Source organism: Lottia gigantea (assembly GCF_000327385.1).
Source record: "Lottia gigantea unplaced genomic scaffold LOTGIsca_34, whole genome shotgun sequence".
NCBI classification, from domain to species: domain Eukaryota; kingdom Metazoa; phylum Mollusca; class Gastropoda; family Lottiidae; genus Lottia; species Lottia gigantea.
This window is the reverse complement of record NW_008709146.1, coordinates 1,241,413-1,268,421: the sequence shown is the minus strand read 5'-3', so window position 1 is coordinate 1,268,421 and position 27,009 is coordinate 1,241,413. Positions and strand designations below refer to the sequence as shown.

The 27,009-nt window shown below is 32.5% G+C and overlaps 3 protein-coding genes across 3 annotated transcripts; 1 reads left to right on the top strand and 2 right to left on the bottom strand.

The window, feature by feature from the left end:
• Window positions 1-3,113: 3,113 nt before the first annotated feature.
• LOTGIDRAFT_93934 (hypothetical protein) lies at window positions 3,114-11,283 on the top strand (the record flags this gene model as incomplete). The annotated part of the gene is made up of 3 exons (XM_009058455.1): window positions 3,114-3,189; window positions 6,437-6,620; window positions 11,169-11,283. Coding segments are annotated over 3 exons (375 nt in total), but the record flags the coding sequence as incomplete, so codon positions are not given.
• An 816-nt stretch (window positions 11,284-12,099) lies between these two features.
• Window positions 12,100-14,422, bottom strand: LOTGIDRAFT_216644 (hypothetical protein; the record flags this gene model as incomplete). The annotated part of the gene is made up of 3 exons (XM_009058454.1): window positions 12,100-13,256; window positions 13,406-13,504; window positions 13,811-14,422. 3 exons carry the CDS (start codon window positions 14,420-14,422, stop codon window positions 13,179-13,181), a joined length of 789 nt encoding a protein of 262 aa, XP_009056702.1. The 3' UTR covers window positions 12,100-13,178.
• A 5,176-nt stretch (window positions 14,423-19,598) lies between these two features.
• Window positions 19,599-26,832, bottom strand: LOTGIDRAFT_120413 (hypothetical protein; the record flags this gene model as incomplete). The annotated part of the gene is made up of 5 exons (XM_009058453.1): window positions 19,599-19,987; window positions 20,251-20,366; window positions 21,639-21,795; window positions 23,475-23,679; window positions 26,656-26,832. The coding sequence occupies 5 exons, from the start codon at window positions 26,830-26,832 to the stop codon at window positions 19,599-19,601; spliced, it is 1,044 nt and encodes a 347-aa protein (XP_009056701.1).
• Window positions 26,833-27,009: the final 177 nt, after the last annotated feature.

The following is a 27,009-nucleotide window of genomic DNA, read 5'->3' as shown; positions in this document are numbered from 1 at the left end:
AAAATTGTTTTTCTGAACTTTCTTGTGATATTCCAGTATTTGACCTCTGTCTTTTGTTGAACCTGGGAGTTTATAACCTTTACAAAATATACCATTTTATTATTTGCAGTCAGCAATTGCGGCTTTAAGGACCTTTAGGCGAGCCTTAGATCCAGGACGTTTGAGGACAAAACACACTATTCCCTGTTTTCCTGTTTTTATTCCATGCTTTATTATGGTGTTCAAATGCTCCATCAAGGACTATCATAGTTAATAAAACCGTTAAGTTTTAATATTCGACCTGATAATAGAAAAGGTATCTAGAAAGCTGTTTTTATTTCATTTGTGAAAACGATAAAAAAGAAAAAGAGGAAAATTAAGAAAAAAAGTTAAAAACATGTGTAATGATATAAACTGCGATGAATTTAAAGAAAATGACTGTTTAAATATATTAAATCATTTAACAGTAAAACATTAACTGAATTTCAAAGCTTTACCATTTAACAGTTTATACATTATAAATCTGCTATTTTCATCACATTAAATTAATCTTAGTAAAAAAACTTCTCTCTTGCACAATTTGTATTGGAAATAAATCACGATTATTACTCGTCTATCTGGTACTAAGTCTAGAAAAACGTCAGAAGAGAAAAAAAAGTTAGAATTAAAAGTCAATTTAGTGAGGGGAATCGAGATATTTACTGTTAATGACACATTAATTGATTCTAGTTAATGTCTTTTACTAATTCTATTTCATCTAATGAAAAGAAATTATATTAAAGTGCCAACCTCGGTAATTGAAATTCTTACAGAACAGTTTAAGAAGAGTACAGATTACTTTTATAAATAGTGAATATCATTATGTAATAGGTCCAATATTGTTTTCTGTTGAAATTACTTTTTAGCAGTTTATTCACATTAAGTTTGAGAGTTATGGCATAGTAATAGTTATATATCTTTCGAATTATATAAGGTTGTTGAAATAAAAGTGCATTGCAATAAAAAGCAATAAGTGGGCGTGGTCGAGTAACATTATAATACCATTAACACTAATAATTTCCATAATAATTTTATAGCCGTTATAGTTGGTTCAGATTTTATAGTTGTTATTTGATAATGTTTTATCGATTTAAGATGGATCCATATGACATGATGTTAATTAAGCGAATAATTTAATTACCTTGATATCTAACATGTGCGGTAAAATTAAACTCACGATATACAGTAACAGGAAAAAAGATTCGCTCTTTAGTGTGTTGGCTATAATAATTATACGTAACATAATATATTTGCAACATACCATACAATGTACATGAAAAACTGTGTGTTTTATTTATTGGTTTTATACCCTTGTTTCGGTCATCGTTTTCAAGTTACTTCCAAAGATCTCCCAGCTTCGAGATGTAGTGTGTGTATTTTCCAGTAAATTCCTTTTATGTAAACCTCGTTTCCACCGAGAATTGTAAAGTGAAATAAGTTAAAGCCGGCTTTAAGCTAGCTTAACCAGTGGAAACGCAAAATGCCAGCTTTATCTCGTTCGGCAATAGGGGCATACTGGTCTTTCCGGTCTATTGCATTTTTACTGGTCTTAACATTAGTCTTGTAAATCACGAGTTGTCAATAATGTGCGAATTCATTAACGAGGCTTAAGTCGTTCGTGAACCAATTAAATTCAGTGTAAACGCAAGATAGCTTAGATCTAGCTTTACTTTATAATTTTCAGTGGAAAAACAGTTATAGTGAGGTTAATTTCGTTGTTCAGATTTTGAACAATATGCGACAGCACAGCAGTTAATCCAAATTGTATGGTGGCTGAAATTGTTGCTGTTCGTAGGGACTATTAACATCTGTTCTGGATTCTTATCCAGGGCAAAATAATTAATTGCCAATTATGAAGAAGTAAATCCATTTCATCCATTGGCATTTACAGGTATTTAAGGATAGGCTGTTAGTCAATGGCAAAATCTTATGGCCCCTTACTATGATAAATTCCATTGTTGCTTATGAGACTCGATGAACTTAAGTGTCTGAGATTGACTTTAAGTGGGTAAATTAGATTTAAAATGAGCAAGAAAGTGAAATGCAAGGCATGACACGTTTAATTATACCAGATTAATGGAAATCTAAGAATCGTATGAGTTTAACAGAACATAGTAATTATCAGATTTGATTCCAAATTCTACTAAGAATTAGAAATAATTTAAAGATTCCCCAGGAGGAAGATTTAATTAATGTTGTAAATCATAGCCATCAACATATAATTTTTAATAGAGTTTTACATTAATATCATCTGATAATGCTACATATTTTACCTTTCTGGTTCCATTAAAGATGGAAGTAGACCTCCTCCCGAGTAAAACTTCCATCATATTATTTGTAATCCTTAAGCTAAATTTAGGGTAGAGGTCACATCGAATAATTTTTTTTTAATCTTTATTTTCACCTGATGATGACAATGTAAATTATTGAAACGTTGTTTTCAATAAATCCCCAGAGTAAAATAATTTTTTTTTGCATCTTCTGATCCGTTGTTATTTTACTATTACCGATTGGACATCGATAAAACGGTGCTATTTTCTGTATTTCCTTGATGGTCAGAGAGATGTTCCTTGTGTCAAGCTGAAAGTTGTGGAAATCTTAAAAGCAGTTAAATAAGCACCAGAGACATATCCCCATACTATAAGATTCAAAAAGAGAGATTTTGTAGAGTGTGTTTCTTTAAGTAAATAAGTTCTGGGAGGTAATATGAACTGTATATAAACATGTGTAGAGGTTAACAAAGTTTTATCAACAAAACTCATCAGATTACAATCAATGTTAATACTGAAATATCGCGCCAAATCCATCGTGTTTTTTAATTAATTTACATTTAATACCTTGATTCGACTAATTCCTTTTACTCAACACACCTGGTACATTATAAAGACTGACTTACATTGTTTTCATTATTTCACATACTTTTGACCCATATATTACTTACAGCAACGTTAATACGGGAATGAGATCGGGTGGTGTGGGCGTGGTTGAATATGATCTGAAATCCTTAATGTATAAAAGAAATAGCAAAGATATCAATTTTATTTCAGTTAAATCTATCAAAAATCTTTTATATTAAATGTTATTTCTTTTTATTTCAGCTTTATGAACTCAGTGAGGACCCAAAACGACGAGAATTTCTCGATGATTTATTCAGCTTTATGCAGAAAAGAGGTAAGCCATTTAATTTAGTAAAAGAAATCGTGCTTTCAAACCATGGCACACTCAAATAAATTTCTATTATACTAAGAAAATGGCAGATAAATTTCATTAGATGTGGTGACTAAAAACGATCAAATCATGCTGAACGTTGGAAAAGGCCGATGAGCGCCGAAGCGCCTTGCTAATGGTTCGCGTATCCTTCTGTGAAATATCGAGGGTTGCTGCATGTGAACAGTACTAATGTGCCAAGTACCTGGGAAAATACAATTGGTGTAGAGTATTAAACTTAATGTTGTTAACAGAATGTTGAATGAGTGGATATCGTCTGATTGATAAGTCACATACGATGCTTTGCAATCAATAACTTCAGTTAAAACATAATTACTACTATGTAGATTGATCTATACCGCCAATGATATATCCTTTCTGAACGGACTTGATAGATCATTCTTAAAAGTGACTTTCACTCAATCTGAATTGATATCATTACAACCTTTTGTTTAATTTTATTGTATCAAATCATACAAGAAGCACGCTCATTTTAGCTTCATTGACATGGAGATCAGACGAGATGTCCAGGAAATATTGACCTCAATGCATACTGCGCTGCGACAGGTAATAAATTTTGTAAAGTTCATGGACGTGAAAAGCAAGTGTCCTTTACGGTGCTCCTTCCGGAACAATAGTCCCACTGTTTTTTCTGTTTCCAGCTTCTGAACTTCTCATTTTGATGTGAGAACTCGAAATGGTAAAAGTCAAAACTTTAATAACATGGTAGGAAATTCAGGCTAAACGGTCATTTAAAAAATTAGCTTAAATATAACGAAATAATTTATAGAATTATTTCACGCATATTCAAATAAAAAGAAAACAAACTAAAAGTATTGAAAAATGATCAATGACCCAAACCTGCTTTTTTACCTGAGAATAGTTTAATTTATTTTATTGTATAACAATTTATTCTCATTAGTGCCAGTCTATATATAATATATAAAGCTTGGTTGTCAGGTAAATTATAGTCCTTGTACCAACTTTAATACAACTCCATGATCAAATAATTATAGTGGTAAACTCAATTCAGCTTAATCGTTCTTCATTCTACCCTTTACACCTGGTTTTAACCCCCATTCTCATGTATCAACCAGACCTAGCTACTATAACTTGTAATACAGGTGGATGAGGAAATGATTTAATCTTATTCTTGACTTGACAGAGGTTAGCCCTTAACTCACATTGCCCGATTTTGTCCTTTTGGTTTTGTAAAAGTTTGTCTTTAGGATATGATTGGTTTATTCCGTAAATATTGTAATCGTGAACAATTTTACTCATTAGCTTTATTTGATTTAGATTACGAAAATAGAAAATTGTAGATTTAACTATACCTTTTGAAATTTTTTTTAAGAAACACAAACTACACCCCAATATCAAAATTTTAAAAAGTCATAAAACTAGGAATACGGATTCAACTAAATTCCTAATTCCAAAAAAAGCAATCATGCAAATAAAAGGCTAGAAGTGAGTCAGTCGAATTTACAGAAACAGTTTTGTTTTTGAATTAAAGAATTTGAAATTAACTGAAATAAACAAAACTAATATTTGTAATGTAAAAAAGAAAACCATATGAAAACAGACACATACTTAGGTTTATTTTCATGTTATTTAGAATTCGTTATGTTATAATTCAAAATAGAATAGTATTTTTTCTATTTCTTAATGTATTTTTAATTATAAATCTGAAGAGGTTCATAATAAAATCTCAGTCATAATTTTGATTTATGTAATAAACAGATTGAAAACATCTCACTACCTTTTGATTCAATTATCTTGATAGAGAAATATTTATATACAGAAGATTTTAGATCTGAAATAGATTAAGTATTCCAGAATGATATATACCCCTGAGTGAGATGGTTTGGGCTGCTCTTTTAGGGAGGGCTTCACGGAAAACCAGAGACCTCATTGTTCACTTCAAACCTACAAATAGCCATCTGAGTGAATATTAGAAAAATTGGTGCTGCGAGAGAAGTCGTACCATATCGATATAATTGCAGATTAGCAACGGTTTAATTCATTTAGTTGATATCATTATTATAGTGGAAGTATTGCTGTTAATTGGTAAAGAACAATATCCATTTGATCTTACTTTTTTTGTCATGATAATCATGAAAATCATGAATATTTAATATGAATATCATTCAAGTAGAATCTGTAATGATGACTTTCTAAGATCATATTAAATCTCTAGACCAGAAACATTTGGTAATCATGCATATAATATTGTTAAAAAAAGAACAATCATTCATATTGCATATTTCCAGCAAATAATAACCTAGCTTCTGCTAGTTTCCGCTGGTGCAGAGGAACTTGTTTATGAAAGTACAGATTAGGTTGTTTTAAAACCATTTTGTAATTTGAATGAGTTTAAATGAAATTATCACTCTTCACTCTATCAAACGCCTTACTGAAATCTTCGAAACAACTACAACATGGACAATCAAAAAATGACTCCATTTCTCTTGCCTGCATAACACCTCTTTTTAAAAATCGACTCCCATGTAAACTGCTGTTCTAACTCGTATCGGGATTAATTCTAAGATATATTTCATTGGTCCTGCCTTACAGTTATCAGTAATGTAAATCAAATGATATGAATGTGAAGACAAATCAATTACTACTATAATATACATGTACTATTATTGTATGCTGTATTCAAATGACCCCAGGGTTTAGTTTATGATCTTGTTCAATAATTGTTTTTCCACTTTCCACCAACTAGAATTCCACATGGCACTATTTATGCTGAAATAATCGTATATCTACTTCTCTAAAACTCTACTAATTGTTATGATTCGTATAGGAAGAAATATCAAATAGATTTGTGATCATCCGAGTGCAGTAGTCTACATAATTAGATTGACTGATCCAAGCAAAAATTAACTTCAATTCACCAGCTCAATGCATTTCTACATAGGAACAAAAGTTTGATTTTCAATTCCTTTTGAGTCCCAGCACGGTTTTGTTTATAATTATTTCGCCAAGTGTAAGATGCATACACTTATCATTGTATCCATGCAAGCGAAATGATATATTTCAACTTTAATTGACAAGCTTAATGCACTTCAGTACAGAAGAACGAAATTTTGATATCCAATTCCCTTCTGAGTTCTAGAAAGGTTTTGATTTTGTATATTGCGCTAATTGTAAAAACACATTTAACTGTATTCTGCAATATCTAATTCAATTAAATTTTCCATTTCAGGAACACCCGTGAACAGAATACCAATCATGGCGAAACAAACTTTAGATATATATGAATTATTTAGACTGGTTGTATCTAAAGGTGGTCTTGTAGAAGTTATTAATAAGAAATTATGGAGAGAAATAACGAAAGGTTTAAATTTACCATCATCTATCACAAGTGCTGCATTTACATTAAGAACACAGTAAGTATCTAAGTCTTATACTTTGTGATTAATTCCAAACAGAGCTTCCATACACAATCATCAAACGCTATGACCCCTTTTATTTTGTCTGTAATATTAATGATAATGGTCATGTTTCTATGATTTACAAAATTTAAAATTTATCAACATGATCTGCGAATTGAATAAAAAGAATTTTTCACGAGAATACCCTTTAAAAATCTATAATAGACGTGGAAAGATTACGGAAGCCTTGTTACATCAAATCTAGCCATCATCCGAATAGATAAGTCTAAACAGATTGTGACGATCCTCCTGAACGACCTACTTGAAGTGCTGAAAGTAAAATGTCCAAATCAATTATGGCGTCCTACTACTTTAAGATCTGAAGTTTTAAAAGAAAGCTAACCCAAACCGCCGAAATCATTCTCTTCACATAAACAAGACAATTAAAATCAAATACAATCTAAGAGAATAAGTTATTATCAGATCAACTTGATTCAGTTCTCTCTTGAGACCTCAACATTATTGTACATTGATTCTCTTGTACACGAAAACCTTCTCTTATTACCATTAAATGATGTGAGAAATAATATCGAGCTTACATTATCCATAATTTGTCAGTCTAATAGAATATTAATTCATATAGCTACTGATACCGCCCCAGTTTTTATGTGTTAATAGAAAAGGGAGTGAACAGAAAAAAAGAAATAAGTATATTTTGCAAGGATAACAACTAAACATCTGAGTTTACGATTTTATCAAAATATTTCGATTATAACGTCAAGCTTAAGGAACACGATGGAGATAGATCAAGAACCAAATTTTGCATCTGTGTTATACTCATGATTTTCTGACCCCGAGCAAAATAGCCACTTTTGGCATTTGTCTTAATTTAGAATACTTTAATTTAGCTTAAATTTGGATAGTTTCTAGTTACTAGGTCCTCGTATAAAATAATTACTAAGTCAGTGGTATAATCACGATCGTATCTTATGAAGACGTAATTACAATGAAAAAAGTTTCTCTTGACTTAATAGCTTCGCATCCCATTACTCGACACCAAATTGTTTCACACCTTTACTTCTCCCTCAGCAGCTGAGACTCGCTCAAATATCATTACAGTTGTTCAAAGTGTTTAGGTTTTCATGCAAAGCTCTGGTGCTTGGAGACTGGTTCAACTTAATGATAAATATCCTTCCTATAATTCACTCATCATTCTTCGTCTTCAGGGACTTAAAAACATTTATATTTCATTTACTCTATCATCCTTATTGTATAATTTCATTATACACAGAACATTTAATTAGCTTGGTGGCTTTATTAATACCATTATTAAAATGTAATAGAAGAAACACGCTATAAAAACATTGAGTTATTCACTTAGAATTAAAGATCGCATAAACTAATCGAGAATGTCTGTATGACCTTTCTTTTGTGTCAGTTACATTTGACTTCTCATCTTCTTTTCTTTCGGATTCGGACTTTTGAAACCATTTCAATAGATCTTAGTCAATGTTTGAAGACAGTCACTTACAACGATCGTGGACGCTTAACGCGTTGAACTATCAACAACCACGTACCATGACTGGAAAACAAGGGGAGGCATACCCATCTCTGATCATTTTGTCACAGTCACGCTTTCATATAATATTTATTGGATCTGTTGATGATAGATGTCTAAAATGTCTCCATATACTGTTCTGCTCTTTGTCAAGTGTTTCAAGCTGCATCGAATTTTTCGAGAACACCAAGGGTTACGGATAATGATCACCCCAAGAAAACAAATGGACAAGTGATAAATTATTTATGTCTAATTTCATTCAAGTGAAATAGATCTTTGTATCAATTAAAGTTGGTTTTATTCTAAAAGGAATTTGATGAGTTAATAATTAATTGACAAGAAAAAAGAAGTGCTTAATTTTCTTTGTGCGTTTTTAAAATAAAATTAACAGGCGTGACTGATACTATTTCACTTATTGACTTCATTTGTTGCCATTTCTACATCAATGTCTTTAAATCGATAGTTTTAATTGTGATAATAGAAAATTCATTCTTTGATACTAGCAATCAAATTTTAACTTTTAATGAGGGTAGAAATTTTGAAAAGGTTATGGACTATATCTTTATGAATCTCGGTTATAAGTGCTTTATTCACTGGTAAGTTTAACTGCTACACAGTGGGAATATTTTAGGATACTGTTTTTTGAGGGGTGAAAATTTAAAAGAACGTATTAAGTTCAGTACACTATTAAAAAAAACGAATGCTTTACGTCTAAATTGTATATGACACAGGTCACACTACAAACATAAAGTTGCATATGTAATGATAGTTGTGACCACTCGCTCAAATAAAATCGACAAGTCTGATTCCCAATCAGCATTCAGTGGTGGTCCAACATTCTATTGAAGGGCGATTATGTGGTCTTCATACAACACTGTATTTATGTGAAGTGTCAGGTACAATAGTTATAAATATTAAGCTGGTGTTTATGAGATCAGAGATGAAGAATAATGAGAAATTGTCTAGAAATAAAGGAGGAACTAATTCAATTAATCCAACTATATAATGTCATTTGGTAAAGATTATAACAAATTAAAGGCACACATTAGAAATTATTAGGTGTCAGTTAGAGCAGAAAATGATACTGGGAAATTACGCGAGACCTTGTTAATTTGATCAAATTACACCTTGAACGAATTAAATGTGGTCTTACACTATCAAATATTAATAGTATTGAATTAGACTTGATTACAATACTTGTTCTTCATCGAACCAACACTCTCGTGCGATTAAAGTAACCATACAATTCATTCTTAGCCAAGGTCATAAATTGATCCATTTCGGTTTCAGGATTCGCTATGAGAAAACATAGCTAGACCCGTACGTTCAGTGTCAGTTAACTAACGATATTCAGACAAAGTTTTCGAGAAATATGCCCCTGATCAAAAATCAGAGAATATGGGTACAGAACAATCGTCTAACATCTCTTTAAAATTTACAAAGCAATATTAAGTAAAATCAGATGAAATTTGAAACGTATTTTGGGGAGTATTATTGAATGAAGTTTGTCTTGATCAAAGAGCATAATGTAAGTGGTCCTGCAACTTTAAATTGTCCATAACACTCAAAGAATAGAAAAGTTATTGATTCTAGTTCAACTTTACAATTTAAACAAATTTATCTTTTTGCAAGGAAAAAGTCGAGTGAATTAATTGAAAGTGACATAATACAATTGAAATTCAACATGATAGATCTAATTATGCCAAACAGAGGTGACTGTTTTTGTCTTGATTAAACTAGTCCAAATTTAACGAGACAACGATCCACACTTCTGGTTTTACTATTCTCTGCAGGACCAATCTTGGATCATTTGTGACCTTTACCCTCATGGGAGAATGTCTTTTTACGATATAATTTGCCCCTAGAAACATGGTTCGGACCCCAATTATTGTGCCCCGACTTCATTTCTAACAAATGAAATTAAATGTATGAATATAAATGTATAAAATTCACAATGTGTCAGAATGCATCCAATCAATTCGATTTTTAAAACTTTTCTTGTGGGAGAACCCTTTTAGATGCCACATACATAGGAGGTTTGCGCCTTTCCGCTTTCACGTAGCTGCTGCAATTTGAGTTCAACCTTGAAAATTGTGCCCACATTAAGCCAGTGCTGCTACTGGAAGTACAGACCTTTATGCATCTTTCGACATTTAAATTATGTTCTTCTTGCATGCAAATAAACCGAACCTTGTACGTATTCTTTTCTTTTAATATTATAACATAGGACTTAAGTCAACCAGACTCTATACCCATCCTTAACAACACAGTACGTATCATATCTCATCTCTCAAAAGGTTTAGTCAGATTGTACGACATTTCTCTTAATCCATAAAGGCATAGATAAAATAATAGCAAATACAAGAACAAAGATTGTAACAGTCTCATATTAATTACATTTCAAATGGCCTTTTAAATAGTAAATAGTTTCACCTTCTTCACTATACAATATAAAGATCACATCTCCTTCAACATCTTTCATTTAAATCAACTTAAATTCTTTTGTATTTCTAAATGACTAGGAATGTAAATTAGATAATGCCATTGGAAAAGAGTCAGCTATTAAAGGTCATGGGTAGAGAAATATGATTTAGGACAATACGACTGTCTTGACAAACAGTTTTTACACGTTCAGTGTCAATAAGACTATGTCCTTCTCTAAAATTGGTTACCATAATTGTGATATTGCGAACTGTTAAACGTCGAGAAGTCTCATTTACGACTATTTCCCTACAATCACAAAATAAATGAAATACATACATAATACGACACTAATCAGTGATCGTGAGAAAATAGTTAAAATGCACCCTATTCAAAATATACTACTTTCATATAGCTTTGTAAACGTTGTTTTGTCGTTAATGGTGTTGCCATTCAGACAATGTTTCCCTTCAAGAAACATAATAATCTGTTCTATTCAGGAAAGGTGTCAATATTAATTGGCTAATAAAATAAACAGGGCTATTTTTCTAATTTCTCAACCTATATCCATTTATCCATTTCAGATATATGAAGTATTTATATCCATATGAGTGCGAAAAGTTAAAGCTAAGTTCACCAACAGAATTGCAAGCTGCTATTGATGGGAACAGACGAGAAGGTAGAAGATCACATTATGGTTATGAAATGTCACCTAGTCCTAATCTAGTCCCACCTACTCATCTTAATGGTAGTCTCTTAAATGGGAAACATCGTTTGGGAACACCACGTAAGTTCCACGATTTGTGCTCCGACCAGCCAGTTCAAAATCAACATAAGAATCAACTCATTGCCAGAATCCATTTCATAAATCCATAACGTTTTTTAAAGAATAATCTAAATATGACAACAAATCCTTTTCATTTCAGCTACTGAAGACAGTCTACCTTCAACTCCCCATAATCTATCAACTAGAGTTCTTACAGAACGCGATGCACTTGCCATGGAGGCAGCTTCGAGAGCAGTGGAAGAAGCTTCTAGGAAAATGGAAGCTGCCTCAAGAACTGCTATGGAAGAACCAAGTCCTAGTAAGAGGATGTTGTCTGAAGAGGAGAGGATGCTTCTACATGCTGGTTTCCCTAGTGCTCACTTTAAAATCACCTCACGAAGTAAGTTGAATCACAATCCATTAAAACTTGATTATAGTTCAGGGGGTATCTTTGTCAGGATAGTAGCAGCATTATCCTACTCTTTTTAGATAACCTGGGGTTCTTTAACGAGCATATCGTGTGGTATGCTGGTTTATTGTCCCATCTGCACGACTGTTGTTTTTTCGATGGCTGCTATAAAACAGATCCATAATACCCAGTGTTTTGAAACTTCGATATTCAACAGCAAATAAGATTGGTGGAAATTGGATCGACAAGAGTCAAAGTTGGATAAGTATGCTGAATATATATATCTTTGAATTGCTTTAGAGATACAGGGTTTGTAATATTCTTTCTAATCTCTTTACAGATGATGGTCGATCAGAAATAGATAGCTCATTAGTCATTACAATGGAAATCAACGGTATCATGTACCAAGGGGTACTGTTTGCTCAACATCATCATAGAAGAAGTTAGATTGTGTACATAAATAGCATGTAATATACATTTACGCTGACGTTTCATTGGTTGTTTTCAAAATTGTATGGATCTTGATATTGTTCAAGAGTATGTTTCTGATTTTTAACAATAAGAAAGAAAGAAGTGCTATAGACAGCTAGAACCTTTGTGTGAAAATGATAAAGGATTGTGTTTATGAACCAGAATTGTGAGTCGCACAATGGTGGCACCAGCCTCCCGAAACTAGGTGTATATATGAGGGGCAGACTGACATAATGGGGGACAACTGTCGAGGTGAAGATGAAGAATTTGGCGACTGCGAGGAAGTACATAGACGAATTAAGGTTCTCCATCGAAGAATTTCTGAAAATAGATTTGATTTGGTGGGTTCTGAAACATAATTCGGGCTATAAAATCATATTTTGATTTCTTAGGAAATGAAGTTGGGCTACAATTGAGAGTATGAACCACCCTTTGTACCCCTACAAGCGCCGCTGCAAGTAACTTATGCAATAAGGCGCTTTGTACAGAAATGTCAGTGACTATCAACTGACACACACAGCCATTAAGCTTTCCCAGATTATCATTGTGAACCTGGTTGGATATGAAGAGGCGTTTTTATTATTGTATTGTGTATATAATTATTATAAGATGAACTTTTTGTCTCATACAAGTTCACTGTTGTCATTATACCACTGATTTATCGTAAATAAATAATCTTTACATTGAATACAATTTATTTTAAACATCTGCACAGTCAAAGGAATGATCCACTACCTGTACAACTTCTTGTTCTCTGCGTAGACATTATCAAATTTCTGAATTCCTCCCATTGACCAACGAATATGGCATTTAAGTATTCACTTAGACCAAAGTCATGTTACCAAACCCTCGTATTGGCAAAACCTGTATTGAGTCCTATATTTCTCTCTGACCATAGTTATCTCAGAATTGAGTTTTCAACAGAATGTAATCACATTCTGTACCATGCTATGATAATATTTTATCAAACACAAAACCATTAGCTTTATCAACAGCCGCTGAAACTGACTCTATACTTTCTTTCTTCTGTAATATAAAGAAAGAATTTCATGATACAATCTAAATGCGAATGTGGATATAAACTCATTAATGACTTTTTAGATGTGGTCTGATATTTTTTCAACCTTCAATTCAGTTATATCCCTTACATTACTCTTACAATAAACATCTCTTACCTGCAGATTCAATGGTAGAAATGAAACTAAACCATAACCTTCAATAACATCTATTAAACTCTGATTTAACTTTTTATATTTCTTAAATACAGGATCATCCTGCAAGGCATTAACACGATTAATTCATAATTATTTGTATCTGTGTTTTCATCATCATTTCAAGGTGACCAACACACAAAAGTCAATCTGTATTTAAGCATATTTGCTGATAGGTCCACACAATAGGTATCCCAACCAATGTATTTGAAATGGTACCAAAACAGTGGCATAAAAATTTTCAATTTATTGAAAAATGAAATGAATTACTGATACATGTTTTTCTAAAAAAATATAAGATATATATAATAATATGTTGGTTGTTGGGCTAGTGGCATGAAAAGATTATACTTTAACTTTTTAACCTACCTGCAAGTGATCCAATAGAAAATTCAAATCTAATACATCAGTATAGAATTCTTCATTATAAACTACAGTTTTATACTTCTTAAATAAATCAAACTTTGATAATATATTAATATGAGGAAGTTCTAGTTGTAACATGGTATTTAATGATATTATCAATGCAGATATATATTTCCCAGGTTCATTACAACAGAATGAATCAATCAAATTCACACAAGTTAATCTATAGTCAGCTTTTAGTAAAAGATTTACTAAATTCTTCACAGATTGATGATGGGTGAAGAGTTCCACTTGTCCAGGGAAATCAAACAGAACATAACTATCTTTGATTTTAGAGAGTTCTTCTAATAACCAGTCAACGTTTTTCTCTAGATATTCCATACAATACACTAAAGCGCCATTAGGTCCAAGTTTTAAATTTTCCATCACATCTGAGAGTTGTATAAGATCTGCAATATCTATGGCTGGTTTGTAGGGTAAAATGTCATTAGCTGGATCTAAATTCACCACTGCTACCTTTCTCTCTTTCTTGATCAAATGTGAAGCCATGGCACAACAGTAGGTAGTTTTTCCAGTAGCTGGTGGGCCAATCACTATTTGTCCAAATGATGGCATTTTGAATCTAGTATGCTAGTTTAACTGAGCAAAATAGGCACTAAAATGAATTTAATTTAAAAAATGGCTATCATACCCGAATGCTAATTGCTAAAGCTATGAAACATGATTGTCCTGAAATCCTAAATTTAATATACATTTAGAAAAAAAAAACATAACGTTTCATGTAATGTATATATAACAGCGACGAATTTATTTTAAAATTTATTGTGCTAATTTTTTTACACGCTTTTGAATATATTGTGCTTTACACGAATCTACGTTTAAAGCCAGCTGGATAGTGTTTGGCAGTATTTGATCTTATTCGGTAGTTTAAAGTCATAAGCGACAGAAACACATTCATATTCATATACGACGTTTTGAGGTAATCAAACTATGACAAATGGAAACACCAATAACGAATGTTTCTGTGAAGCCTTACGTAAAAGAAAAAACTAAAGTTTTAACTCATGAACTAAACGACTAATAAAGAAGAGAACATATTTAACATGATTACCGTTTGTTTTGAATTTCAACAACCAGTTCAAGGGAGACAACTACATCAAAGTGCCAGTTCGTTATTTCAAATTAGGTTTACATGGCCTCCAGCACTATCGCCAACTATAACTTTTCTTAATACATCAACGTGTTGCTGACTAGTTGTTAAATTACCTAGCAAGCTATCTTTTCTTATGTTTTAGAAATTTATCGATTAACAAATATGGATTAGCATCGTGTAGGTTATCACCGTTATCTTGCCCTAAAAAGTAAGAATTGAACCTGTTATCTCCCTTGAACCATAAATTTACCATATCCATATTTTTATTCAAACACTTTGATTTGGTTTGACCAAGAATGTTCCCTGTAAAAATGACCTAATAATATTTTGAGCCAGGAACCATTAGGCCTACTATAAATGAAACTCAAGGTTGCTCAGATATTTGGAACTGGTGTCTGAGTGTGGCTAATGCCTTGACGTGGATTCGTAGGCATTGCGAAAGATCTTTGGACTAGGTAGGCCTACTTTATTTCATTTGCGTAGATTTAGGCATATTAAAATCTAAAGGGTCCTTCACACCATAACGTTCTGGACATCGTTCTAATCGTTCAATTTTCGAGCGTTTTAGGGTGGACACATCTGGCGTGTGATTAACGTGTGACTAACGCATGAGGAGCGTGTAACAGCGACCAAGTAAGATAGGCCTACCCATGAAAACCATTAGCGTGTGCTGACGTGTCACTGGCGTGTGACTAACGTGTGAATAACGACAGAATAGCGTTTTGCTGGCGTGTGGGTTTTATAGTCGAACGGATATAAAACGATGAAAAATCGTAGTGGATTCAGTTGTTCTTCTGAGATTGAACAGTGAACATCGTGCCGCCAAGACGAAAAAAGCAAACGATTAATACCAACCAACGCGTACAAGGTTCGGCGAACGTTAGTAAAGAGTTCCATGATCGTTCTTCGGCGTTCTCTAGCGTTTAAAATTAAACGTTGAAAAACACTACCTGCGGCGCTTCCGGCGCTTTCCCAGCGACCATGGACGATAACCGTTTCCTCAAACGTTGTAGAACGCTGACCAGAACGTCATGGCGTGACGGTCCCACAACCTTGTTAAAGAAAATTGAAAATAAAATCACTGTGCAAAACATCATAATACTATCGAGAACGATGATTATGCACGAAGTACCTCTGATAAAGCACAACAAAAATATGTGTAAACGAAATGATTTATTTGCAACGATTTAATCTTTGGCTGACATAATAATAATAATAATAATAATAATAATATAATCATTCTAAACTACCATACTATTTACACAATAATAATAACAGATTATGAACAGGTTTATATATTTAAATTATTTAAAAAAAAACATTGATATTACTTCGTCTAAATTGGTCCTTCATTTAAATAAAAGTAAAGAATTTCATCGACATACATGTCGAAGTCATTGAAAACTTTCAGAAACGAGATGATTGTCCTTAAATTACAGGATAGCACAAAGAGTACAGATTGTAAGGTCATTCAAAAAAGACGCTTTGCTATATTTTTGAAAGAAAAACATTTATGTAAGGTTTTTTTTAAATACTAATATTATATGCTGTTTAAACAAGGATTGAATTATTATTATCTCCCTTGATGATTATAAATTGGAAAAATTCCCAATCTGATTATTTATTGAAATACTTTGGATTATTCCAAGGCTGTTCCAGCGTTAATGATGTTCCAATCGTTAAAATACGTTATTCTAGCCTAAATATGATATGATATAATTTATATACAAAATTATACAGTGAGTATATGAATAATTATAATAATAAATAATGTGAATATCAGTAATATCAGTGGGTAACATTATCTATGGAAATTTTTTCTGCAGCAAATAGAACAATACGAACATGTGAAAATGACTAAAACCTTCTCCTTTGCCTCTGACTCGAATGGGCGAAACTTAAAAAAGGTTAAGAATGAATCTCGTGGTAAATGGCTTCAACGGGCTATTGAAGTGATCTTGTATACATACTAAAATTAAGCAGATAAAACACACAACGTATACAACATATTACACTAGTAGAAGTGAACATATTATTGCACATATTTCACTTTATATAAAAAAAAAAACATATACTAGGGTATGGCCTCTAGTATTTCTTATGGGGCGGACACACGAACACACGCACACGCTTTTTGTAGCCTACTCGAATTTCACGCGTGCCATGACTCCCATGGCAAGATTATCGCGTTGCCAGGATTTACATCAGACCAGCTTGATATTTGTCTCCTCGTGTACCCGCAACCGGTCTGTGAAACTCTTGACAAGACTTTAGTCGTCGACAAAAAACGGTGACCAAGATTGTTCGTGTGCCCACAGCCTTTGAGAAGTCAATATCAAGTCGATCGCATATATATGCTACTTTAGTCTCAACAATCACCATTCATTGTCACCGGTACAATAGACCAGGAATGTAGTGAAAATTCTACATAACTTTCTTTTCTCATATGTGAGGAATTTATTATAATATTCCTTTTAACTGTTGTTTTTGTATCATTCATTCTTTTCCACACTAGCAGTAGCGATTGCTTCAACTTTGTTGGTGATTGTGATGTATTTCGTGCACCTCAATTATAAAATGTTGTATTTACAAGTTTTTACATATCACAATACTGCGATCAACACATATCTTAAAGCAATATTGATTATAATGATTGATACCGTTATTCCTTATATAGCACATGAAATGATTCCTCTAATGCGATCCATTTTACATACCAAATTTTGTGTCCCATTTAAAATTTGATGTCATTTTAAAACAAATTAGAAGGTTTAAGATGTTCTATCACACAGAATTCAGTTCGTGTGTATTAAAAACTGAGTTAGAATTTTTCCAGAAAGATTTTAGAAAGATAAGAGTTGGTGTCAGTGAAACATATCTCGTAGAATTTGGTGAAAGAACACAAAACTTATTGCTATGACGTATGTGGAGGGCGTGGTTAAACAACAATTGTCAATCATAGTCGATTCTAAAGTTTTCGCCGCTGAACCTGAAATGCAAAAGATAGAAGTTTGAAGATATAACACGAATGAGTATTTCTTTTCATTTCGAAATTCCCTCAAAATATGTATAACTTTCGAAAAGTAATGCAATTTTGTTTGCTCCTTAGGTAAACTATTCCTGTGACAAAAACATACTCAGCAATGGATTGAAAATCAGTATCAGTATATTCCAAATCATAATAGTTCATACACGACGGTGAGTTTTGAAAAGAAGTGTAACATCATGTGCATTACTGTGAAGAATGAAACATTTTGTCGAAGAAAATGGATACCTTTAATTAATATTTTTAACAATATATAAGCCTGTCGACTACAGCCAATTGAAACGAATTGTCTCAATATATTTTTGTTCAACTTGTTTCAAAATCAAGATAATGTGATAATGCTATATTATTTCGAGAAAAAGGGAAACAATGCGACCCCAATTCTACAGTATCCATTTTCTGCAACAATTGAAACTGGCAAAGAACGTACATAATGGCATGAGATTGCCGATACACAGCTTATGATTGGTCGATTTGGAGGCAGAAAAACTTTTACCGGCGTGTACAGGTCGACTGGGGTATGGTGTTCCTCGGGGTCGTTGGGTAATATAATCCATATCTGTATTCTCGTATTTATCGTAATTATTAGGGTGAATATACGGTGGTTTAAGTGGACCCATAGTCGCATGCGGGTATAATGTTACTATTTTGGTGCTGACTGTAGTTGGAATAGGAACAGGGGTAGTAGCAGGTGTCGTTGATCTGTGGGCAGTATAATCTGAAAAGATATATTAATGAATTATCAAAAGTTTAATTTGTCGTGGTTTTGGTGTTTTGAAAATGAACGGTAGGATATTTTGGTTAAAAACTTTCAAACAGGCTTAGGGTCACATTTTTCTAGGTTTTGGTCTAAAGTTTTCATGAGCACCTTACTTTTCCATCCTAAAATCAGACTTCCCCTTTAATTGTACATGTACAACTTTAACAAACAAGTTCGCAAAATCTATGCTTTAAAATTGGAATCTACCCAATAAAGTTCAGGCTAACAGTTTTAATTAAGTAATTTTTTAAAACTGCCATGAGTCAAGAGAACTTCTTACACAAACGAATAAATAAACATTTACAATAGCTTAATATTCATACATCATTATTGTTTTTCTTACTCTTCTCCCTACAGCGATTGAAGCCCAACATAACGAAAATTGTCTAGAAATAATACCTTAAAATCATGCTGTAGACAGAGTAAATTATACTGTGCTTTGATTAGCTTTAAAATTAGTTATTATATCATATAACTATCCTGATCATAATGCGATAATAAAAATACGGTATAAAATAACTGTTAATATTTATATTAGATTGATTGGAGACAATATTCCACTTTCTTTTTATTATCAGTAATTAAAGTGTTAACATTTGATCCTAGTAATTATAGTGATAATATATGATCCAGTACAGCATCAAAAACCTGCCAATTCATCTCGTTTCACACTTAAAGTTGCCATCCCAGATAACATTCAAATATGTGAAATGAACTGGCCTTTGATTGTTTAAACAATGTTCAAAATATCAAGAGATATTGAACAGATTTGCATCAAATTGAGAAGCAACTTATTAAAATCTCTCTCAAAAATTGGGGGTTGTATCAAAAACTAGACCGTTACGACTTCTAGATCTAAACACAAATTAACTGAAAAGCACTTGCGCTTCCAAAGCTTTATTTGGAATACTGTAAACAACTTAAAGTACATACCATATAGCACCATTTCCTCTTTATCTGTTCCTAATGGATTGGAAGCCATACAACTATACCGTCCGAAGTCTGAATAATCTAAAGTTCGTATTCGTAAACTTAAAGTTATGGTATGTTCACCTTCATCATATATTTCTATACGATATTTCCGACCATTACTGAGTTCCATACCCTCCCATAACCACACACTAACTGCTTGTGGATAAGCTGTAATAACACATTCTAATATTGTCTCTTTACCAACTATCTGTCCAATTCGTTTATTAGGCAGTCGAACTTCTGGTGGAACTGCAAAATATAACAAAACTAATGAATTTAGCATTAGTAAAAATGACTTTTTCTCCAACCTTAGCACAAATAAATTCCAAAGGTGAATTTACTGAATTCGGACGAATATTATAAGCATTAAAGCAAAATTTTGGGCATCTAATCTACAATTAAAGATAATATCTCTATTTTGGCAAACCATTTAGACATAAGTTTAATTTTCAATAAGTTCCACTAAACTACAAATTATACACAAGATTTTGTTTTACGTTTCTTGTACTCACATTCAACACCGACTTTAATCTTTTTACTGACAGCTGGAGGAACACCATTAAAAGCAACACATTCATAAGTATCTCCACAATATCTACTCACATTGTGTATTATCAGCACCTCACCACTGATTCCTATTCCTAAAATAGAAGGGACGAGGCATAAAGGCTTTCAGCTTTCTGACAGCAGATGTAGCCAATCGTAAATGTATTATTTAAGTCGAATACAATTTTTCTAGTTTCTGTTTAATAACCAAGATGGAGACAATCAGGAAATATTTTTAATCATTTTTATTATGTTGAAAATTGGAAAGCAAGACTAAAAACTTGTCTAATCTACAAAGTTAAAAAATGTGATGAGATTTGTTTGACTCTTTCTAACATTCAAAAGGGTGATGGAAAGTTCATCTTAGAAGATTAAATTTGTTCAGTTTAAGAAGAAGGTCGTGCGTTTTATTGGTGGTGATGAAAAGTTGTTAGTAATCGGGAAGAGTTAGTTGAAGTTAGGATAATGCTAAATATGGTTATATGGGGTGATTGGTATGACGGTATGAGATTTTGAAGGGTTGCATGAAAGATCTCTGAACATAAAAAGCCTTAAACTTGTGCATCCCAGCATATTCCGAGGGCGCCCCACACATTTCAAACAAACGCTAATGAGTTTCTCTGAAAAGACCCAATTTCATAATTTTGTTTCAATAACCTTTAAAAGTGTCATTTTTATTTGTAATCGAGTTTGTGAGTTACAATTTGGACATGTTTCCGTAAAACGAAGTATTTACTATAATAATTGTTTGCGAGATATGAAACATGCAAACCTGGATGAGAATTGTTAGTAAAATTGTGTTAGTAGTAACTAGATTATTAAGCATGCAACAAATCAAGAAATGTTTCTAAAAAGTATTTTTTGCTACCAGATCATACAAAATAAGGAATCTTAAAAAAGTTCAAGCTTTTAAAATATTTTGCTGGTATGAGTTTATATTTTATGATGGAAATTGCGAGTCAATTAAAATGAATTTGTTTTGTAAATAGGTCAGGCAAATGGATTTTTTGACAAAGTTGAAATACATGATAAAAAGGTAAAATGTTAAAAATCCAAGAGTATGTTCAGGACTAACTTACCACCAAATACATTAGCAACTTAAATATTGAAATTCGTAGTTAGGGTAGAATTGACAATTAATCTTATCAATAGAAATATAAAATGCACGTGCATATTTCAAGAATAGATACTGTAGCCTGTCTTTATATTTGTTCACGAAACCTGTAAGGCGGTGGATTTTCATACAATTTGGTGTCAAACTCTGGGTCTGGAATTTAGGGATTTCTTTTTTCTTTTTTTAGCATGCAGAAATGCACCAACACAAAATATCTTACTATTAGTGCCAGGGCAGAACTCACTCTCTTTCTCGAACCCCTTATCACTGGATTTATGTCTATACCACGTGACAGAAGGGGCGGGAATACCCGTGACATTACATGTCAAGGTCACAGTGTCGCCCTCTCTCGCCGTCTGATCCTCCGATGATAAATGGTGAATGATAGTGGCTGGAACTGAAAGAAGAAAACAGACATATGTCTACTGATTAAACATGTATAAAAAAAATTGTTACGTGATTATCAGGGTGGATGATGGACTCGGGAATAGTTCTTTACTTAGTGAATTCTTTTACTTTTTTAATTGAATAGACCTGAAAGGCTTCAAAATACATATTCATTCTCATATTTGATAAAGACAATTTCTTGAAATTCGTACACGTTAAAGATGGCATATGTGAACACATCGAGATCAACCACTTGGTATGACAATTAAAAAACATTTCTGAAAGCTCATTAATTTCTGGATCCAAGTAGTATATTATCCAATTTTTTTCCTAAAAACAAAGCCCAATATATTGCAAAATAGTAGTGTATGGAGTAAATTAAGTCACTTTGCAATACTATTCTGCTGAAATAAACGTACAAAAAGGTGAAAAAGGTTAATAAGAATCTAAATAATCTGGTATTCAGTGAACACAGACTAAAGAATATAAGAGAGACAAGGTGCGTAATAAAATAATCTAGTTTATGTTGAAAATAAACGGTTTAGCCTCTAAACTGCCACCCTTAAACACTTGATCTGATCGTATAAAACTAATAAAAGTTCTTCTCTATAAAGCCAATTGAGTCAGCGAGAAAATACAATTACATGTTACTGGGTGAAAGCTGAATAAAAATTGTTTCATTTCTGACTTGTAAAGAAATGGTAAATTGGTGACAATCTATATCTAGTTAATTACAGTTGGTGAAAACAGACTCGTTCACTTCCGCTCCTTTACAATACAAGTTCATTTCTTCTAATTAGCATTGAATAAATATTCGGTTAAATTATTGCGCACGAAGAAATAGTCCAAATAAGTTATTCTTTGTTCCGTTGAATTCGTTGACAGGCCATGATTTTTATATTCAAAAACTTTAAAATGTTATGTCCAATGTTAAAATATATGTTAAAAATGCCCATTTTTAATGCATTTCCACTACCACAACATTAATTTCCATGGAAGTCATGAAGTGGAGAAAGGTCAAATCACTCCATTGATATTGTTCAAGGTTTTTTAACAAGTGTTAGTGGTATTGGAAACTGAAGTAGTGTTATTCGTTTACCAAGGAAATTGGTACCTTTGGCAATCGACAATAGAAAAGTGGTCGTATCGAATTATTGAATCCGGAAAGAAAGAAGAAAAATAAACAAAGTAGAATGAGGATGAAGTGATTTCGCTAATTAATTTCTAGAAAAATAAATAACTAATTCCGTCACCATGTTAATTTTATTGAAGTTGCCACAAGAAATTGTCGATCAATACCGGAAGTAGAATTAAGGCTTGTTATCTTGATGATGTTACTTTGAATTAATAACCAGATTTAATTCTAAACAAATGTTTTGTATTCTAAATCAATTTCTTTCGTGTTATGACAATTATGTAAGTCAAGGGTAATGAAGCGTGATACACATTTCCCCTTCGACATCACTGATTTACTTCAGTCTTTGGTCACCAATGCATTTCGCACCGTCTTGACGAATGTTTCCCCTTGTCCCACTTTGAATTATCAATTGTTCATTATCCATAGTTCTTGAAAATCAACTCTTTTCTTGCTTAATATAGAAATGAAAAAATTAATGGAGTTTTACGTCTTACTTTTCTGCACCAATAATTGTCCTAAATTGTAAGGATAAAAATTTAAAATATACTTACCCTGTACTTTTAAATTAACTGTTTTTATTTTGACAGGACTTGTGTTAATTTGACAGTTATAAATTCCCTGATCACCATATTTAACATGGCGGATATGTAGATTCCAATCTTTGGTAAAGGGTCTTTCTACGCTAATTCTTTCGTCATCTATTATTCTTCTATCTTCAAATGTTAACAATGTAGACCATTGATCTGTCCATATTACCTGAAACATGAACATTTCTTCGTATCATATACGAAATATATCATAAATAATATAACCTTAATTTAACATCAGTCTCATTGCATTCGGTGCATTTAATGTCTAATGCTTCTCGGAATACACCTTTTGTTCATGTCACAAAATCCTAGCGTTGGAGATTTCAGGAACTTGGCTTGCGGTATCATCAAATGGAAGAAAGTGCAATGCGGCGCCCTTAAACCTGAACTGAAGTGGTAAAATTAAAAATAAAAGCTAATAAAAAACGGAAAGAAGTTTGGTTTTATTTTAATTAATCTGATATAATATGTGAATTCTCCAAGATGGATTCTGATTTGACATTTCAATAACCAGTTTGATCACCACATCAGTGACCTGCCAACAACATCTTAATCATATCAGGTAAACCCACGCAAATACAAAAAACGCATCTAAATTGGTTATAATTTTACTCAGATCTGAAACAAGCCATTGTTTTAAAACATAAACAAATGTAATGTTAAATAAGAAAGACTGTAAAGTTATTGAAGTATAAGTAAGTATTTAATTGAAAATATTTCTAGTGTTCATGATATATTTAGTATTAGCAATGTACTTTATTTGTTTTCTGACTCACCCTAGTCTAAAGCGAACCACTAACGACATTCAGGCGTAAACATCAACAGAGATAAGAATGGTTTGTTTCATTTAATGGGTAGAATTTTAGAGTAACAATGGAAGGTGTCATTAGGAATGTAACTTGGGTGTTTGGTGAATGTAAAAGAAGAACATACAGCCTTGGAGGTAAACATTGAAATAGTAAAAGTAATCGAAGGTGACAGACTGCAAGAATAATCCATTTCTATTCTGAAAAACAAATTTCTTGCCAGAGAAGATCTAGCAAGTTTCAATCAAGACGGCATGTGAAGAAAAACAGAATGAGTAAATATATTCGAGTTCAATTTTTAAGTGTAAACATTTGTTTGTCATAACATCTTGTAAACGCAGATTGGTTCGTTGAATAGATCATATTCTAATTATCTCCCTTGGTTATTAATTTTAAAATTAATGCAGTTGTAGACGATTTGTATTAAATCTCAAGCACACCAATCGACCACGGGGGTAGGTTAGAATAATTATAGGCCCCAACCAACCAAACGGAAGTACATTGTGCAAACGTTTGAAGTGCTAGTAATATGGGTAACCCAATGTAAAACAATGGTAACTTTGCGTTTTGGGTGTGTTCCAGCTTAACTCCAAGACCAATAGTTCCTTTTAGTTTAGTTTTATGTTTTAATACGAATCGATCTGAACGATTAGACTCTGTTAATTCATCTCTTCCCAAAATCTCATTCGTATCGTGAACACACTTGATAAATGGTTGTGTCAGAGTAATAATACCCTGTTGTATCATACCAAACTCTGTCCTTGTTAATCAAGAACACACATTGTTCCAGGCTTCGCTGTTAATGGATTACGCATGGTTTTAAAGGTTGGTTAGGAAGGAACTTGCACGTGCCTTAGATGTCAATGCTTTATGTTCTCTCTGAAATTTCCATCTCAATAAAGGATTATGATTTCCTTTAAAGCGAGCGAAGTTTGAAAAACTTTAATAATATCTAATTAGGCGATATATTTTACGAGGTAGACAATCTTAACACTTACTGTTACTAAAACACAGTTTGGAATTTTATTGGGATTATATTTGGTTTAATACAAGATGTTTTAAAGGAAACATATAATTAGAGTGGCTATAGCCGGGGGATGTCAGACGAGCACGAAACAGATCTAAATGTTATTCTGAGATTTATTTTTCAAAGGTTTGATTTCTGTGACATTAGGTTGTCTTTGTCGCATTCTGAAATTGCATTTCGTTCTTTCAGCTCTGATTGCTTGTTATGACCTTCAGTCAGTTCAAGTCCTTTGCGCCATTTTATGTCTGAATCGTGCCATTTACTCAAACATGTGGCATTTAAGTTCATATTTAGATCGTAAACATCTCTTCAATTACAAATACAACATTCAACGCCTAATTTATATTCCTAGCCATGGAAAAAGTAACAGGAGAGCTGAATTTTAATGATTTGTAGGAGGGATGTCTTTAAACTAAGGAATTACTATAATAAGTTAACCATCTGGTATCATCTTAAGTGCCAATGTGGATTTTCCAGTCGATAGTTTCCAGTTGCAATTGGCATCAGGTGTCCTTGAAAGGTGAGTATGACTTTCCTAACTAACAACACACCAAGCAGTTTGGAGCAAAGTGCTAATTGCATTTATTTTAACCGTTGATCCGAAGTAAGGTGTTTTATGCTTCTTTATAATATATTGTAATTTTTTGTACAAGACAAAATTAATTAAATAAAAAAATACTCCACCATCTTTGTCAGCCGAGTTGAAAATATGCATTATATTAAAAAATATCATGAAATATTGGAAAGCTATACATTCTGTTTCTATACCAGGGGTCCTGCTTGTATTAACAATACGTCTAATTAGAATAGTTTTGTGTATTGATCGATGATATCATGAACCCAATCATATCTGACAGTTAAATTTCCACCGAGAAGAAAAACACATCAAATATGTCCAAATATAAAAAGGCTCTCAATTCATATGACGGATAATGTTAGGACTTCACAGGAAAAAATTGAAATGGTTGTAGGTTAAGGCGATGAAATTAAAGATAGTGAAAGCCTAAAGGAATGAAGAAATATTTGAAAACAAAATTTTGATCGTATCGAACAAGACTGTCGTAATACTTTTAATCCGTTCTATCATAAAAGTGTGACATATAATCCATAATACAATACTGTTTTTACAATCCTCACATCAAACCCGATTTATATCAAAAAATTAATATTAGTACATATATCACTACAGTAACAGTACGAACTGTGAAATGACTTGGTAATTTTTGGGTCAACTCAACCCCAAAGCACTTAACTTACCCACTGTAAATAAATATAGATTTTGTCTACAAAAAAAGAAAGAAACAGTTACCTGATGTTTCCCTAGAAATTTAACTGAACATGGTAAAATCGCCGTCGTTCCCTCTTTAACTGTAACATTTACCATTGGTACATCAAAACTTGGTTCCAACGTTATACCACCTGTAATAGATAATAGCAAATTGTTAAAAATTGGGCTGCCTTCAATGATAATTATGTCCAAACCCATAATCTGAAAATAATGTCCATTATACTACCATTCCATCATAGTCGTCTGCTTATAGAATTCACCTATGACCTAGTATAATTAAAACATAAAATATGAAATAACTAGGTTCTATTAGATCGGTCTGGGTTATTAGAGTGAATTTAAAGGGGCGACAGGGGTATATATATATCCTCAACT